We start from the raw sequence: 16,919 nt of genomic DNA, 5'->3' as shown, positions 1-16,919 counted from the left end.
CCTCAATCCGTGCCTGTACATTGCCTTTCATCCCAACACTGAAATAATGTTAACCATGCTCCTGCAGGGGATTTTATCAAAAGCTGTTCAAAAGTCTAAGTAGACTATATCCATCAATGCCTTTTCTGAATTCTATTCATAGCAACCTCAAAAATGTTAACAGTTACATTCACAAATCCACATTGGCTATAGCTAATCAGATCATTATGATACAATGTCAGTTCATCAGGTCTTTTATAATAGATTGAAGTGGATTTTCCTTCTACTGATTTAAGATTATCAGGTTTGTAGTTCCCCATTTTCCCTCCTTTCCTAAATAGTGGGTGACATTTGCTACTTTCCAATTCACAGGAATCACTCCGGAAGCGGTGGATCTTTGGAAGGTAATCACCATTGACTGTCTCTGTAGCCATTGACCTTAACACTCTGGGATGAAGATAACAAGATGCAGGAGGAGGTAGGCCATTCAGCCCATCGAGCCTGCTCTGCCACTCAATGCAAACATGGCTGATCTTATCATCCTCAAATCCATTTTCCTGCCTTGTTCACCATAACCCCTTCTTTCCTCACTGATTAAAAATCTATCTCATCCTTTAATATACTTAATGACTGTGCCTCAACAGTCCTCTGCAGTAAAGAATTCCACAGATAACCAAGAGTATCAGGTCTTAGGGATTTAACAACCATTAATTTCTCCAACACAACCATCTTATTAATTCTAATTTCCTTCAATTCCTCAGTCTCCCTAGTCCCTGGATCTCTAATTCTGGGATGTTATACCCTCCCTATATAGCACCTTCACTGTAATAAAGTAGCCCAAAGTTCTTTGCAGTCGGGTCATTGAGCAAAGTTTGACACCAAGCTAGATTTAAAGGAGGACAGAGCGATAGGGAGATGGTTAAAGGAGGACAGAGCCATAGAACATAGAACATAGAACGTTACAGCACAGTACAGGCCCTTCGGCCCTCGATGTTGGGCCGACCTGTCATACCGATCTCAAGCCCATCTAACTTACACTATTCCACGTACGTCCATATGCTTATCCAATGACGACTTAAATGTACCTAAAGTTGGCGAATCTACTACCGTTGCAGGCAAAGCGTTCCATTCCCTTACTACTCTCTGAGTAAAGAAACCACTTCTGACATCTGTCCTATATCTTTCACCCCTCAATTTAAAGCTATGCCACCTCGTGCTCGCCATCACCATCCTAGGAAAAAGAGTCTCCCTATCCGCCCTATCTAGCCCTCTGATTATTTTATATGTTTCAATTAAGTCACCTCTCAACCTTCTTCTCTCGAATGAAAACTGCCTCAAGTCCCTCAGCCTTTCCTCGTAAGACCTTCCCTCAATACCAGGCAACATCCTAGTAAATCTCCTCTGCACCCTTTCCAAAGCTTCCACATCCTTCTTATAATGCGGTGACCAGAACTGTACGCAATACTCCAAGTGCGGCCGCACCAGAGTTTTGTACAGCTGCACCATAACCTCTTGGTTCCGGAACTCGATCCCTCTATTAATAAAAGCTAAAACACTGTATGCCTTCTTAACAGCCCTGTCAACCTGGGTGGCAACTTTCAAGGATCTGTGTACATGGACACCGAGATCTCTCTGCTCATCTACACGACCAAGAATCTTACCATTAGCCCAGTACTTTGCCTTCTGGTTACTCCTACCAAAGTGCATCACCTCACACTTGTCTGCATTAAACTCCATTTTCCACCTCTCAGCCCAGCTCTGCAGCTTATCTATGTCTCTCTGTAACCTACAGCATCCTTCGTCACTATCCACAACTCCACCGACCTTAGTGTCGTCTGCAAATTTACTGACCCATCCTTCTACACCCTCATCCAGGTCATTTATAAAAATGACAAACAGCAGTGGACCCAACACCGACCCTTGCGGTACACCACTAGTAACTAGTCTCCAGGATGAAGATTTCCCATCAACTACCACCCTCTGTCTTCTTTCGGCAAGCTAATTTCCGATCCAAACTGCTACATCTCCCACAATTCCATTCCTCCGCATTTTGTACAATAGCCTACTGTGGGGAACCTTATCAAATGCCTTGCTGAAATCCATATACACCACATCAACCGGTTTACTCTCATAGGGAGATGGTTAAAGGAGGACAGAGCGATAGGGAGATGGCTAAAGGAGGACAGAGCGATAGGGAGATGGTTAAAGGAGGACAGAGCGATAGGTGGATGGTTAAAGGAGGACAGAGTCACATGGAGATGGAGTTTTAAGGGAGAAAATTCCAGTGTTTGGGTCCCAGGCAGCTGAAGGCGTAGCCATCATTGTCAGCGTGTTGGGGATCACGGATTCATAAAGGACAGAGCTGGAGACGCTCAGAGAGCCCTCAGAAAGTGTGGTGTGGGATTAGAGGAAATTACAGGGCATAAAGAAGCAAGGATGAGAAATTTAAAATCAACACTTCTTTTTGTGATCAATTCAGGTTGTGAGCACTGGAGTGATGGTGAACATTTAGAGAAAGGCAGAGTTGTACACACCTTCAAATTTACAGCCAGGATAATGAGAGAGCGCAACCACGACAGCATAGGAATAGCTGAGGCAGCAAAAACATAACTGAATGTTTCAGCAATTGGTGGGTGGCAGAGGGGTTTATTGAATGGGAATGGGTGGTCTGAGTGATAGCTGGAGTAGAGTCGTCTGATTGCTGACCTTGCCCACCCCAGTCCAAAACTAGCAGATCCACATCACAGTGGACGAAGAGCACAGCAGGTTTATCTCCCAGGGTCTAGGCCAATATTGGTGTGTTGAATTTAGAGTGTGTCATGTGTTATATGACTGTACCAATTAGTATCGCACAAACAGATCAGCTGGTCATTAACCCTTGTGGTAATTTACTGGAAATAAATTGCCTGCTGCACTTGCCCCTTTACTACGGTGACTACACTTCACTGACCATAGCATAATTTTCAGAGATCCCGTGGTGCTACAGAAATGCAAGTGTGTCTTTTAAAAATGGTTTTCTTAGCTAACGATGACATGGTGAATAGTTTAAGACACAAGGCTGCAATCTTTGATAATGTGCGTTTTTGTGGATGGCAGAGAGACCATGGAAACATGCAGGTGCTAATGAGTTCTGGTCTATCAATCACCCTGACATCTCCTTTCTCTGGTTACTAGCTCTCCTGTCCCGTGTCCTTTCCTTCCTAGATCCAATCTTCGTGCTAACTGGAGCTTCTACCATTTCCTTTTCATCTTCAATGTCCCGTAGGAAGCGAACTTTCCAGCTGCAGAGTGACTCAATGCACAGTGAGCTGCAATGATTCTTCGGGTTGAGCATCTTTGCAGCATTGTTCCAGTTTTACCCGAGGATCTGATGCCTATAGTTTGCTGCGAGGCATCTTCTGAGATATGGAATTAGGTTGTCTCGCTTCATTTCCTTCTCCCGACAGAAACCTTGTTGGTCTGTGCTGGATTACTGCATGATTAAAATGTTGTAACAGATCATCGAACATCAACTGAATTTACATCACACAAATATGATCCTCGTTGGTTTTTTTTGGCTATTTGGGTGTTTCAGCATATTTTGAGAGTCTGGATTTCTGCAGCGAGGGACTGAAAATGAGTAAGAAAGTAGCAGGAGCGAGCTGTACAATCCTCAAGCCAAGCTGACAGCATATGGTTTCTCCACTTCCCTCAGGCTATTGGAAAACCACAAACTGCAATGTTTTCAGGTGCTACTTCCTCCAGAGGGAAAGTGACAATATACTTTACAACCAACAACTGGCACACCTCCCCATGTGCCTCTGGGGATAGGGGGAAGGGGCTGTGCAGCCTTTAGGAAGATGGTCTTTTTGGTCTATTGACAGTGGATTCTCCCTCCTCCTCATATTCTCCTTTACCATTCTCCTGCTTTGCCCTGAAACTACACCCCTTCTTCTTCCCTTTCCCCACTTCCTTCATTTCAGACCACCTGGCTCCACCCATATCTTACCATGTCTATATCTTTGTCAATGTCAGTCATGCGATCTTCAACAGTATTTTTGAAGTTCTTCAAATCATTTATCTCCTGCACCATCTCCTCCATCAAAGACATAGCCTGCAACACAGTCAACACAATTAGAAAGACCGAGTTTTCAAACAACATTCCACAGAGGGTGGGTCATGGCATTGACAATCTCAATTGCAGTAGATTGACAGGTTACAAGGTCCCAGGGTCAGGACCCTGTCGTCCTCCCTTCTTCAGCTTGATGACAATCCTGTGATATGGAGGTGCTGGAGTGGACAAAGTCAGAAGTTACATGACTGAAAACAAAAAAATAGTGGAGATCACAGCAGGTCAGACAGTTGCCATGGAGAGAGAGCAAGCTACTGTTTTGAGTCTAGGTGCCCGTTTGTTGCTGCTCTGATGAAGTGTCACCTAGACTCAAAACATGGATGCTGCCTGACTCACTGCACTATTTTTTGTTTTCAGCACAGATTCCAGCATCTGCAGAAATTTACTCCTGCAGAAGTCACACAACAGCAGGCTATAGTCCAACAGGTTTATTTTATTCCAGGCTTTCGGAGTGCAGCCCCTTTCTCACTTCACCTGATGAAGGAACAGTGCTCTGAAAGCTTGTGATTTCAATATAACCTGGTGTCATGTGATGTCTGAAGCTATGTGAATACAGCAGGTGAAAGGTCAGATCCAGTGCAGGTCAATAATCTGCTGACAAAACTCAGCTCTTGGTCACTTGCTGTGCAATCAGAGTTAGCACCTTCTGTAAAGGCTGGGGAGAGGCAAAATTCATTTTAAAAAAAGGAACTGACTAAAAGGAATTAGTGAATATAACATAATAAAATGTGAGGCTGGATGAACACAGCAGGCCAAGCAGCATCTCAGGAGCACAAAAGCTGACGTTTCGGGCCTAGACCCTTCATCAGAGAGAAACCCTCTCTGATGAAGGGTCTAGGCCCGAAACGTCAGCTTTTGTGCTCCTGAGATGCTGCTTGGCCTGCTGTGTTCATCCAGCCTCACATTTTATTATCTTGGAATCTCCAGCATCTGCAGTTCCCATTATCTCTAGTGAATATAACATGCCTGGATTCACGAGAGCAACCTGATAAGGGGAAATGAGGGTGGGGGGGGGTGGTGTTAATGTCATTGGGCTAGTGATGCACAAGCCCTGGCTAATGATCTGAGGACAGGGGCTGGATTCCCACCATGACAGGTCAAAGGCTGGAATTAAAATAAAACAGCCTGATGATAATCAAGCAACCATCATTAAGTTTTGTTTTTAAAAAATAATTCATTCATATCCCTTAGGGTGTTGTCATCTACTGTCCTTACCTGGTACACATGTGACTCCAGACCCTCAGCAATAGGGTTGAATCTTAATTAACACTTAGGGTGGGCCACAGTGCCCACATCACATGCAATAAAAAAGGGTGTTACACTAGACAAGGGTTTATGGGGGTTAATGCAATACGTTAGTATTGATATGTCATCAGGCAGACAGTAGAGGTTGGATCCACATGTGATTTTCACATTGGCAAACTGGAAATGGTCAGATAGCCTGGGGATGAGTTCTGGATCCCCATGGCTTATATCAGCCATGGCCAATTGGGTAACACTCCTGTCTTTAAGTCATGAGGATCCAGGTTCGAGGCCTGCTGTTGGATTTGAGCACAAAGTCTAGGCGGGCACTCAGCACCATGTCAGTATTGAAGAGTTACTGCACTGTTGGAGATGCCGTTTCTCAGATGAGATGTTAAACTAATGCTCTGCTTGGCCACAAATAAATGATCACATGGTATTATTCTGAAGAACAGCAGGGAGCTATTCCACTGTCCTTGTCGATATTTATCCTTTTATAAAAATAGGTGATTTGGTCATTATCACAATACTGAAAACAGAAAATGCTAGAGACCACAGCGGGTCAGACAGCATCCATGGAGAGAAAGAATGCTAACGTTTTGAGTTTAGACGACTTTTCATCACAATGAAAACCAAAAGAACTGCAGGTGTTGTAAATCAGGAACAAAAACAAAATTGTCGGAAAAGCTCAGCAGGTCTGGCAGCATCTGTGAAGGAGAAAACAGAGTTAATGTCTTGGGTCCTGTTAGCTGTGTTCTGAGGAAGGGTCACTGGACCTGAAACGTTAACTCTGTTTTCTCCTTCACAGATGCTGCCAGACCTTCTGAGCTTTTCCAGCAACTTTGTTTTTGTCTTTTCATCAGAGCTGACATGAAGTGTAGAGGGGGCAGCGTTTATGCTATAGAGAGGGGTGGGTGGGGAGTGTAAAGTGCTGGGTGAGAATGGATGCTGATAGTTTAGCTGAAGTGATCAGAATCTCCAGCATTCAGAAATAATGGGAACTGCAGATGCTGGAGAATCCAAGATAACAAAGTGTGGGGCTGGATGAATATAGCAGGGCAAGCAGCATCTCAGGAGCACAAAAGCTGACGTTTCGGGCCTAGACCCTTCATCTGAAGAAGGGTCTAGGCCCGAAACATCAGCTTTTGTGCTCCTGAGATGCTGCTTGGCCTGCTGTGTTCATCCAGAATCTCCAGCATTTTCTGTTTTCAGTACAGATTCCTGCATCTTCGGTAATTTGTGCCTTCATTGTGTTTAATTGACCATATTGCAATCACTTCATCTGAAATATCAACATCCTTTCTCCTCTAGCACTCTACGCCCTACCGCACCTCCCCACCCCACCCCTCAACTATAGCATAAATGCTGTCCCCTCCACACTTCACTTCAGTTCTGACGGAGTCATCGAGACTCGAAACTTTAGCTCGCTCTCTCTCCATGGATGCTGTCTGGCCAGCTGCAGTCTCCAGCATCTATTTTTAGTTCAGATTCCATGATCCTCACTAATTTATTCCTTAATTATCACATTAAAATTTGGAAGCAGTGAAGAGTGGTTCACTAAATTCATTCAAGGCTGAGTTTGATAGATTTTCAATAGACAAAGTAATGTAGGAAAGGAGAACTGCAATTATACAGAACTTTATAAACACCACATCTAAAATACCAAGTAGAGTTTTGATGCCTGAACATAGGTACCTAAAATAGACACACAGCAGATGTTTGCCCTTGTGGGGCATCTAGAATGTGAGGTCACAGTTTTAGGATAAGGGATAGCAGATTTAAAACTGAGGTGGGGAGGTCGTGAATCTTGTGGAATTCACTCTGTCAGAGTGTGGTGGTCACTCTGGCGTTGAATAAATTAAAGAAGGAGGTAGACAAAGGTTTAATTAGAAATGGAGCTGGCACAGATGTGATTGTACTGAATAGAGGCGTATTGCTTATTCCTGCGCCTAATTCCTTTATCTATGCTCTACCTGACAGGTAGGCATCACAGAGACATGGCTGCAGGGAGTTCAGGCCTGGCAGTTAAACATCCAAGGACTCACAACTTATCGAAAAGACAGGGAGGTGGGCAGAGGGGGCGGGGTTGCCTTGTTAGTTAAGAATGAAATTAAATCTATGGCACTGAATGACATAGGGTCAGAGGATGTGGAGTCTGTGCGGGTGGGAGTTGCGGAACCACAAAGGCAAAAAAACCATAATGGAGTTATGTACAGACCTCCGAACAGTGATCAAGACCAGGGGCGCAAGATGCACCGGGAAATAGATAGGCAAGGTCACAGTGATCATGGGTGACTTCAATATGCAGGTGCACTGGGTGAATAGTGTTGCCGATGGATCCAAAGAAAGGGAATTCATGGAATATTTGCAGGATGGCTTTTTGGAACAGCTTGTGATGGAGCCCACAAGGGAGCAGGCTATTCTGGACTTAGTGCTATGTAATGAGCCAGACTTTATAAAAGACCTTAAAGTAAGGGAACACTTAGAAGGCAGCGATCATAATATGGTAGAGTTCAGTCTGCAGTTTGAAAGAGAGAAGGCAAAATCAGATGTAATGGTGTTACAGTTAAATAAAGATAATTACTGGGGCATGAGAGAGGAACTGACGAAAATCGACTGGAAGCAGAGCCTAGTGGAGAAGACAGTAGAGCAACAATGGCAGGAGCTTCTCAGCTAACTGGGGACACAGTACAGAGGTTCATCCCAAAGAAAAGAAAGATTATCCGGCGTGGGATTAGACAGCCATGGCTGACAAAGGAAGTCAGGAAATGTATCAAAGAAAAAGAGACAGCCTATAAAGTGGCCAAGAGCACTGGGAAATCAGAAGATTGGGAAGGCTACAAAAACACACAGAGGAAAACAAAGAGATCAACAAGGAAGGAGAGGATCTAATATGAAGGTAGGCCAGCTAGTAATATTAGAAATGATAGGAAAAGCTTCTTTCAATACATAAGAAACAAACGTGAGGCAAAAGTAGACATTGGGCTGCTCCAAATTGATGCTGGAAGGCTAGTGGTGGGAGATAAGGAAGTAGCTGAAGAACTTAATAAGTACTTTTGCGTCAGTCTTCACAGTGGAAGACATGAGTAGTATCCCAACAATTAGGGAGAGTCAGGGGGCAGAGTTGAGCATGGTAGGCATTACAAAAGAGAAAGTGCTAGAAAAACTAAAAGGTCTAAAAATTGATAAATCTCCTGGCCCCGATGGGCTACACCCTAGAGTTCTGAGGGAGGTGGCTGAGGAAATAGCAGAAGCTTTGGTTGTGATCTTTCAAAAGTCACTGGAGTCAGGGAAAGTCCCAGATGATTGGAAAATTGCTGTTGTAACCCCCTTGTTTAAGAAAGGATCAAGGCAAAAGATGAAAAATTATAGGCCGATTATCTTAACCTCGGTAGTTGGTAAAATTCTAGAATCCATTGTCAAGGATGAGATTTCTAAATTCCTGGAAGTGCAGGGGCAGGTTAGAACAAGTCAGCATGGATTTAGTAAGGGGAGGTCGTGCCTGACAAACCTGTTAGAATTCTTTGAAGAGGTAACAAGCAGGTTAGACCAGGGAAACCCAGTGGATGTTATCTATATAGACTTCCAAAAGGCCTTTGATACGGTGCCTCGCGGGAGGCTGCAGAGCAAGGTGAGGGCCCATGGTGTTCGAGGTGAGCTACTGGCTTGGATTGAGGATTGGCTGTCTGACAGAGGGCAGAGAGTTGGGATAAGAGGCTCTTTTTTGGAATGGCAACCAATTTTGGGCCCCACACCTCAGGAAGGACATACTGGCCCTGGAGCATGTCCAACGGAGATTCACATGGATGATCCCTGGAATGGTAGGTTTAACATACGATGAACGGCTAAGGATCCTGGGATTGTATTCATTAGAGTTTAGAAGGTTGAGGGGAGATCTAATAGAAACTTACAAGATAATGTATGGCTTAGAAAGGGTGGACACTGGGAAGTTGTTTCCGTTAGTCGGGGAGACTAGGACCCGTGGGCACCGCCTTAGAATTAGAGGGAGTAAATTTAAAACTGAAATGAGGAGACATTTCTTCAGCCAGACGTCAGTAGTAGGCTTGTAGAATTCATTGCCACGGTGCACAGTGGAGGCCAGGACGTTAAATGCCTTCAAGATAGAGATCGATAAATTCTTGATCTCACAGGGAATCAAGGGCTACAGAGAGAGTGCAGGGAAGTAGAGTTGAAATGTCCATCAGCCATGATTTAAATGGTGAAGTGGACTCCATGGGCCGAATAGTCTTACTTCCACTCCTATGTCTGATGGTCTTATCCTTTCTAGGTACAAACACTAAACCTCTGCATTTTAGGCAGGGCATAACGGTTTTCTGTGACTCACATTAAAGGAAATCCAGATCTCTCTGCACCAAAGCATTTTGAAGTTTCTCTCTATTTAGGAAATTAGTTGCCTTTTTATTCTTCCAACCAACAGAAAACCTTAAGATGCTAAACTTCACCTGCCAAATTTTATCCTATTCACTGAACCTATCCTTATCCAATTGTAAATTTCTTGTTTTTTCATTGCTACTTACTTTCCCATCTTTTAGAGCCATTTGCAAATTTGGCTGTAGGACTTTCTACCCTGCATCCAAGTCATTAATATTGATTATAATTGGTTGGGGTTTGAGAATTCACCAGTTAAATCCCACTAACCAGAAAAAGACCCACTTATCTCTATTTTTCTGATGAAGGGTCTAGACCCGAAATGTCAGCTTTCCTGCCCCTCTGATGCTGCTTGGCCTGCTGTGTTCATCCAGCTCTACACCTTGTTATGTCCGATTCTCCAGCATCTGCAGTTCCTATTACCACTTATCTCTGTTCTCTGCTTTCAGAATGGGTTGTCACTCTTTCGAGTGCATGAGAATGAGGGGCAGTCCAATTGAAATATTCCGATTCTGTGATGATTTGGCAGGGCAGGAACTCTTTTTGGACGGCAGGGGTCCAATGTCAGAGTAAGAGGCTGATCACTGAGGCCTGAAACAAGGACAAAGTTCTTCACCAAATTGTGAATCTTTAGAATTCTCTAAGCCAGAGAACGGGGTGCATTGAGTATATATATAAGGTCGAGACCAACATATTTTTGAGGGAGTCAGTGGATATGGGGAGGGGACAAGCAAGAGAAGTTGAGGCTGGGATCAGCCTTGACTTTATCAAATTGCAGAGGAGGCTTGAGAAGTAACTTCTATTCCAATTTCCTGATGCTCCCAGTGACCTTTCCAACCACTGACACTGTTTAGTTTGCTTGTGATCTGAATGATTGAGACAATTCAAAGGCATTGCCAGAAATTGGCTCTACTATGTTTTTTTTCCAGAAAGCAGAAGCTCCTGGAAAAGCACAGCAGGTCTGTCAGCATCTGTGAAGGAAAAAAACAGAGTTAACGTTCTGGATCTGGTGACCCTTGCTCAGAACTGGCGACTGTTTTCTGGATGAAGGGTCTGGGCCCGAAACGTCAGCTTTTGTGCTCCTAAGATGCTGCTTGCCCTGCTGTGTTCATCCAGCTCCACACTTTGTTATCTTGGATTCTCCAGCATCTGCAGTTCCCATTATCTCTGACTGTTTTCTGGAGATTGGCCACTGCTGTTTGTGATCAATGACTAGGATTTGGCCAGAACTGTGACAGATCAAAGTCTGCGGATGATGCAAAGCTTGGAAATGTCGTAAAAGGAAAAAAATTGGATCTGTTTGGGGGTTGGTCACATACTGTTTCCCAGGAATTGGTGTTGGCACCATCAATCTTTCTATTTTTATCGTTAATTTGGTGGAGGCATAATTAGTAAATGGACTGGTGTTGTCATCTACAGGTGTTATAAGGACCTGCGTATAAAGAACTTTGCAAGTGTTCCAACTGTTCATGATACTCCAGCAAATTTTAATGCGTCGGAAGACTGGCTTCATGACTGGCAAGCGATAGTTGAGTTGGATAACCACAGTGCTGTCTCTATGTCCGGGAGAACAGTCAATATTTATCTATTTATTGTCATTTATTACAAAACACAGTGAAAAGTGTTGCATAGTGTCACCAAGCTCTGGCACCATCTGAAAACACAGAAATATAAACCAAAACATAAAATATAAGGGTAGAAAACTGAAGAAATAAAAAAAGGGCCAACTTTTCAATCCCCCTTATTAAGTGCTCTGACATGGCCATGGGCCTGGTGGCCAGGCACAAGTCCCACATTTTGGTGCCATCTCACCTGCACCAATATCCTCGCCATTATGAGGCCTTAATATTTTAACAAAGATCTATAGTTTGGTTTGCAGTTGGAGCTGCTGGTTGGTTCACCAAGCTGACTGGTTTTCATGCAAACATTTCGTCTCTCTCCTGGGTGACACTGTCAGTGCTGTAGCCGCTGTTGAAGCACCGTTGTTCTGTCACGCTCTGAATGTATATGGTCCGGTCTGACATGGTGGGAAGTCTTGTTTCCAGTCTTGTACCGTAATGGTATGTAGATGGAGTCTATTTCAACATGTTTGATAATTGCATTGGTGTTTGAAAACCAGGCCTCCAGGAATTCCTGTGCTTGTCTGCGTCTTGCTGGTCCCAGTGCTGTAACTTTGTCCCAGTTACATTGGTATCCTCCTGTGTCAGAGTGTATTGAAACAAGTGTATCGATCCCTCACCTCAATACACTCCAGCACAGAAGGGCACTAATTTAACTGGGACAAAAAAGAAACAAATTTTTAGAAGCTAAATGTGTCAAGGAGAGAAGGGGAGAATGGGTTTGGGTTAGAGGATTATAGAGGATTAGCCACAATCAGGCGGAGGGAAGGGCTTCATGCCTCCTCCTATTCAGCTAGAATCTGGGCCCCAGAGATAATGGGAACTGCAGATGCTGGAGATTCCAAGATAATAAAATGTGAGGCTGGATGAACACAGCAGGCCAAGCAGCATCTCAGGAGCACAAAAGCTGACGTTTCGGGCCTAGACCCTTCATCAGAGAGGGGGATGGGGGGAGGGAACTGGAATAAATAGGGAGAGAGGGGGAGGCGGACCGAAGATGGAGAGTAAAGAAGATAGGTGGAGAGGGTGTAGGTGGGGAGGTAGGGAGGGGATAGGTCAGTCCAGGGAAGACGGACAGGTCAAGGAGGTGGGATGAGGTTAGTAGGTAGCTGGGGGTGCGGCTTGGGGTGGGAGGAAGGGATGGGTGAGAGGAAGAACCGGTTAGGGAGGCAGAGACAGGTTGGACTGGTTTTGGGATGCAGTGGGTGGGGGGGAAGAGCTGGGCTGGTTGTGTGGTGCAGTGGGGGGAGGGGATGAACTGGGCTGGTTTAGGGATGCAGTGGGGGAAGGGGAGATTTTGAAACTGGTGAAGTCCACATTGATACCATATGGCTGCAGGGTTCCCAGGCGGAATATGAGTTGCTGTTCCTGCAACCTTCGGGTGGCATCATTGTGGCAGTGCAGGAGGCCCATGATGGACATGTCATCAAGAGAATGGGAGGGGGAGTGGAAATGGTTTGCGACTGGGAGGTGCAGTTGTTTGTTGCGAACTGAGCGGAGGTGTTCTGCAAAGCGGTCCCCAAGCCTCCGCTTGGTTTCCCCAATGTAGAGAAAGCCGCACCGGGTACAGTGGATGCAGTATATCACATTGGCAGATGTGCAGGTGAACCTCTGCTTAATGTGGAATGTCATCTTGGGGCCTGGGATGGGGGTGAGGGAGGAGGTGTGGGGACAAGTGTAGCATTTCCTGCGGTTGCAGGGGAAGGTGCCGGGTGTGGTGGGGTTGGAGGGCAGTGTGGAGCGAACAAGGGAGTCACGGAGAGAGTGGTCTCTCCGGAAAGCAGACAGGGGTGGGGATGGAAAAATGTCTTGGGTGGTGGGGTCGGATTGTAAATGGCGGAAGTGTCGGAGGATAATGCGTTGTATCCGGAGGTTGGTAGGGTGGTGTGTGAGAACGAGGGGGATCCTCTTGGGGCGGTTGTGGCGGGGGCGGGGTGTGAGGGATGTGTCGCGGGAAATGCGGGAGACGCGGTCAAGGGCGTTCTCAATCACCGTGGGGGGGAAGTTGCGGTCCTTAAAGAACTTGGACATCTGGGATGTGCGGGAGTGGAATGTCTTATCGTGGGAGCAGATGCGGCGGAGGCGGAGGAATTGGGAATAGGGGATGGAATTTTTGCAGGAGGGTGGGTGGGAGGAGGTGTATTCTAGGTAGCTGTGGGAGTCGGTGGGCTTGAAATGGACATCAGTTACAAGCTGGTTGCCTGAGATGGAGACTGAGAGGTCCAGGAAGGTGAGGGATGTGCTGGAGATGGCCCAGGTGAACTGAAGGTTGGGGTGGAAGGTGTTGGTGAAGTGGATGAACTGTTCGAGCTCCTCTGGGGAGCAAGAGGCGGCGCCGATACAGTCATCAATGTACCGGAGGAAGAGGTGGGGTTTGGGGCCTGTGTAGGTGCGGAAGATGGACTGTTCCACGTAACCTACAAAGAGGCAGGCATAGCTGGGGCCCATGCGGGTGCCCATGGCCACCCCCTTAGTCTGTAGGAAGTGGGAGGAGTCAAAAGAGAAGTTGTTGAGTGTGAGGACGAGTTCCGCTAGGCGGATGAGAGTGTCGGTGGAGGGGGCCTGGTCGGGCCTGCGGGACAGGAAGAAGCGGAGGGCCTTGAGGCCATCTCCATGCGGAATGCAGGTGTACAGGGACTGGACGTCCATGGTGAATATGAGGTGTTGGGGGCCAGGGAATTGGAAGTCCTGGAGGAGGTGGAGGGCGTGGGTGGTGTCACGGACATAGGTGGGGAGTTCCTGGACCAAAGGGGAGAAAATGGAGTCCAGATAGGTGGAGATGAGTTCGGTGGGGCAGGAGCAGGCTGAGACGATGGGTCGACCAGGGCAGGCAGGTTTGTGGATTTTGGGAAGGAGATAGAAACGGGCCGTGCGGGGTTGGGGAACAATGAGGTTGGAGGCTGTGGGTGGGAGGTCCCCTGAGGTGATGAGGTCATGAATGGTGTTGGAGATGATGGTTTGGTGCTCGGGTGTGGGGTCATGATCGAGGAGGCGGTAGGAGGTGGTGTCGGAGAGTTGGCGTCTGGCCTCGGCGATGTAGAGGTCAGTACGCCATACTACCACTGCGCCACCCTTGTCTGCGGGTTTGATGGTGAGGTTGGGGTTGGAGCGGAGGGAGCGGAGGGCTGCCCGTTCTGCGGGGGAGAGGTTGGAGTGGGTGAGAGGGGTGGAGAGGTTGAGGCGGTTAATGTCTCGACGGCAGTTGGAGAATCTGGGCCCCACAGTTTAGGAAGGTTGATATTTAGGAAGAGATGCTCATATCCCATAGGGAAGAAGGTGAGTCAGTTTTCAGGAACAATGTTAGGGCTGAAGAAAACGTGGAGTGTAAATATCATCCAGTGGCTGGCTAAACAAGGTAAAATACCTGCTCCATGGATGGAGGATATAGAAAAACAGTGGGTCTTTTTGTGGCATGAAGTGAACCATTGACTGCACTGCACCCAATGACCCAAAGCCCCAGTGGGTCAAAGACATAAAACATGTCTCAACAGCTCAGGCTGCTTTGTACACGAGCCAGTCAGTGAAACAGATTGACTGACAAACAGTTCACCAAGTACATTATGTCCACATCAGAACCAGGGCACCGTGATAAAATTTATTGTTGGTCCCTGCTCAGGAACTCAACAAGCACAGACATGTAATGTAAGATAAGCCATTTCCGGTCTGAACTAAGTTCCTCAATCCCACCTCAGTCAGGAGTAACCTTACATTCCTAACCTCAAAGACTTGGAACCCAGGTTCAACCACAAGTACAAAAGGCTGGAGCCACAGCAGGTGGGAATTTACCCACGACACAACTAAACATAAATGCATTTGGTCAGACTCTGCGAACAATAACCTTACAGTACTTACATCCCTTTTGAATATGACAAAGGCATGACCCGCTTTGCCAACTCTACAAAGTCCTGCTCAGTCACATCTGGGGGCTTGTGCCAAAATTGGAATCATGCCTTACAGGCAATGTCCCAGACACCATCACCATCCCTGTCTGACCAGCAAGAGGTGGTGATGGTACAGTGAGATACAGTCAGGAGGGTGCTGCTGTAGGAGTCCTCAATATTAACTCCAGACTCCACGAAGTCTCATGGCTTCAGGTTAAACATGGGCAAGGAAATCTCCCGATTACCACATACCGTCCTCCTTCAGCTGAAGAATCAGTACTCCTCTATGTTGAGTAACACTCGGAGGAAGCACTGAGGATGGAAAGGGCACAAAATGTACACTGGGTGGGGGACGGGGTTTCAAATTCCAGCAGTAGCACTACTGATCGAATTGGCCTGAGAATAAAGCTGTTGGATTGGCAGGATGATGATACATTAATATTATTTTGGGAACTTGGATTCTAAAGTGGAGGTAAATTGGGTTTTTGATTTTCTGATCTGTGAAGGTGACTTACTTTGAAAGGGTCAGAAACTTACTTATTTTACTAGAAGTCTAAACAACATTTCCAAGAAATCGAGGGACTTTAAGAGAAATGGCTCAACAAGCTACTTACTGTTGCTGCGACTGTTTTTGTGACCCACAGCAAGGTGGGAAAAATTCACAAGAACAGTTTCATCCCAGCTGAAGTGCAATTTAGTTTTGGCTCTATTCAGAACATCAGATCTAGAAGGAAGTCTTAAAGCTGTCATCAGCCCTTAGCTTTTCTCCTTAGAGTCCAGTGAGAAAAGTTGATGATTTAGTGTCTGTGTGTCACTGCTGGAGAGAGAAGGAATTATATCTACTGCAGGTACAGAAAGTCACTGCAAAAAAACACTTGTGACCTCCTCAGGTGAACAATACATTCTGAAGTGAAGACAGCAGTGATAGCATTGGGGTGGAGTATCTGTAAAGGATATTGTTAAAAGTACATCAACAACCTGATATGAATATGTTCAGTGAGTGACTACAACGCTAATTAAATAGTAAAAATAAAAGTCATGGTCTACCAAGGCAAATTTCACGCTGGAATCAGACTTGTTAAAGGTTTGGACAGTGAAGAATTTGTTAAATGTGCTTAAGAAAATTTTCCTTACCTATATGTGGATGCTCCTCCTAGAGATGGAGCAAACTAGACCTTCTATTGGGCAATAAGGCAGGGCAGGCGGCTGAGGTTAAAGTGGGAGAACGCTGTGTCTAAGCGATCATAATTCTATTAATTTCAAAATGGTTATGGAAAAGGATAACGCTTCCATAAAAGGTAAAGTTTTTAACTGGAGTAAGGCAAATTTTAATGGTATGCAACAAGAATTTTCAGAAGTTTGTTGGAGTGGACTGTTCACAGGTGAAAGGACGTCTGACAATTGGGATGCATTCAAGAGTGTGATGCTGAGAGTTCAGAGAAATTTCATTCCTGTTAGAGCGAAGGGTAATGCTGGTAAGATTAAGGAACAATAGATGAATCAAGATATTGGGGTTCTGGTCAAGAATAAGAGAGGATCTGTTTTTAGATACAGACAACATGGTTCAATAGGAACTCTGAATCAATATAAAGAGTGTAGGGGCATTCTTAAGAGAGAAATCAGGAAGGTGAAGAGGGGATGTGAGATAGCACTGGCAGATAAGGTTAAGGATAATCTAAAGAGATTCTACAAACACAT

At 45.7% G+C, this 16,919-nt stretch overlaps 1 protein-coding gene across 4 annotated transcripts in view; it reads right to left on the bottom strand.

Annotated features, from left to right (window-relative positions):
• Window positions 1–16,919, bottom strand: part of LOC125463854 (glutamine-rich protein 2-like) — a 136,680-nt gene that overhangs the window by 87,720 nt on the left and 32,041 nt on the right. For all 4 annotated transcript variants that reach the window (XR_009447059.1, XM_059653566.1, XM_059653565.1 and 1 more), the window contains exon 2: window positions 3,968–4,072. Coding sequence is in view for 3 of the 4 variants with exons in the window: in XM_059653566.1 (XP_059509549.1) it covers window positions 3,968–4,072 (105 nt within the window). In the remaining variant the exon portion in view is untranslated. The remainder of the gene's footprint in view (window positions 1–3,967; window positions 4,073–16,919) is intronic.

This window comes from Stegostoma tigrinum, chromosome 22, assembly GCF_030684315.1.
Source record: "Stegostoma tigrinum isolate sSteTig4 chromosome 22, sSteTig4.hap1, whole genome shotgun sequence".
Taxonomy (NCBI): domain Eukaryota; kingdom Metazoa; phylum Chordata; class Chondrichthyes; order Orectolobiformes; family Stegostomatidae; genus Stegostoma; species Stegostoma tigrinum.
Note: the sequence above shows the minus strand (reverse complement) of the source record. Positions and strands in the feature narration are given on the sequence as shown.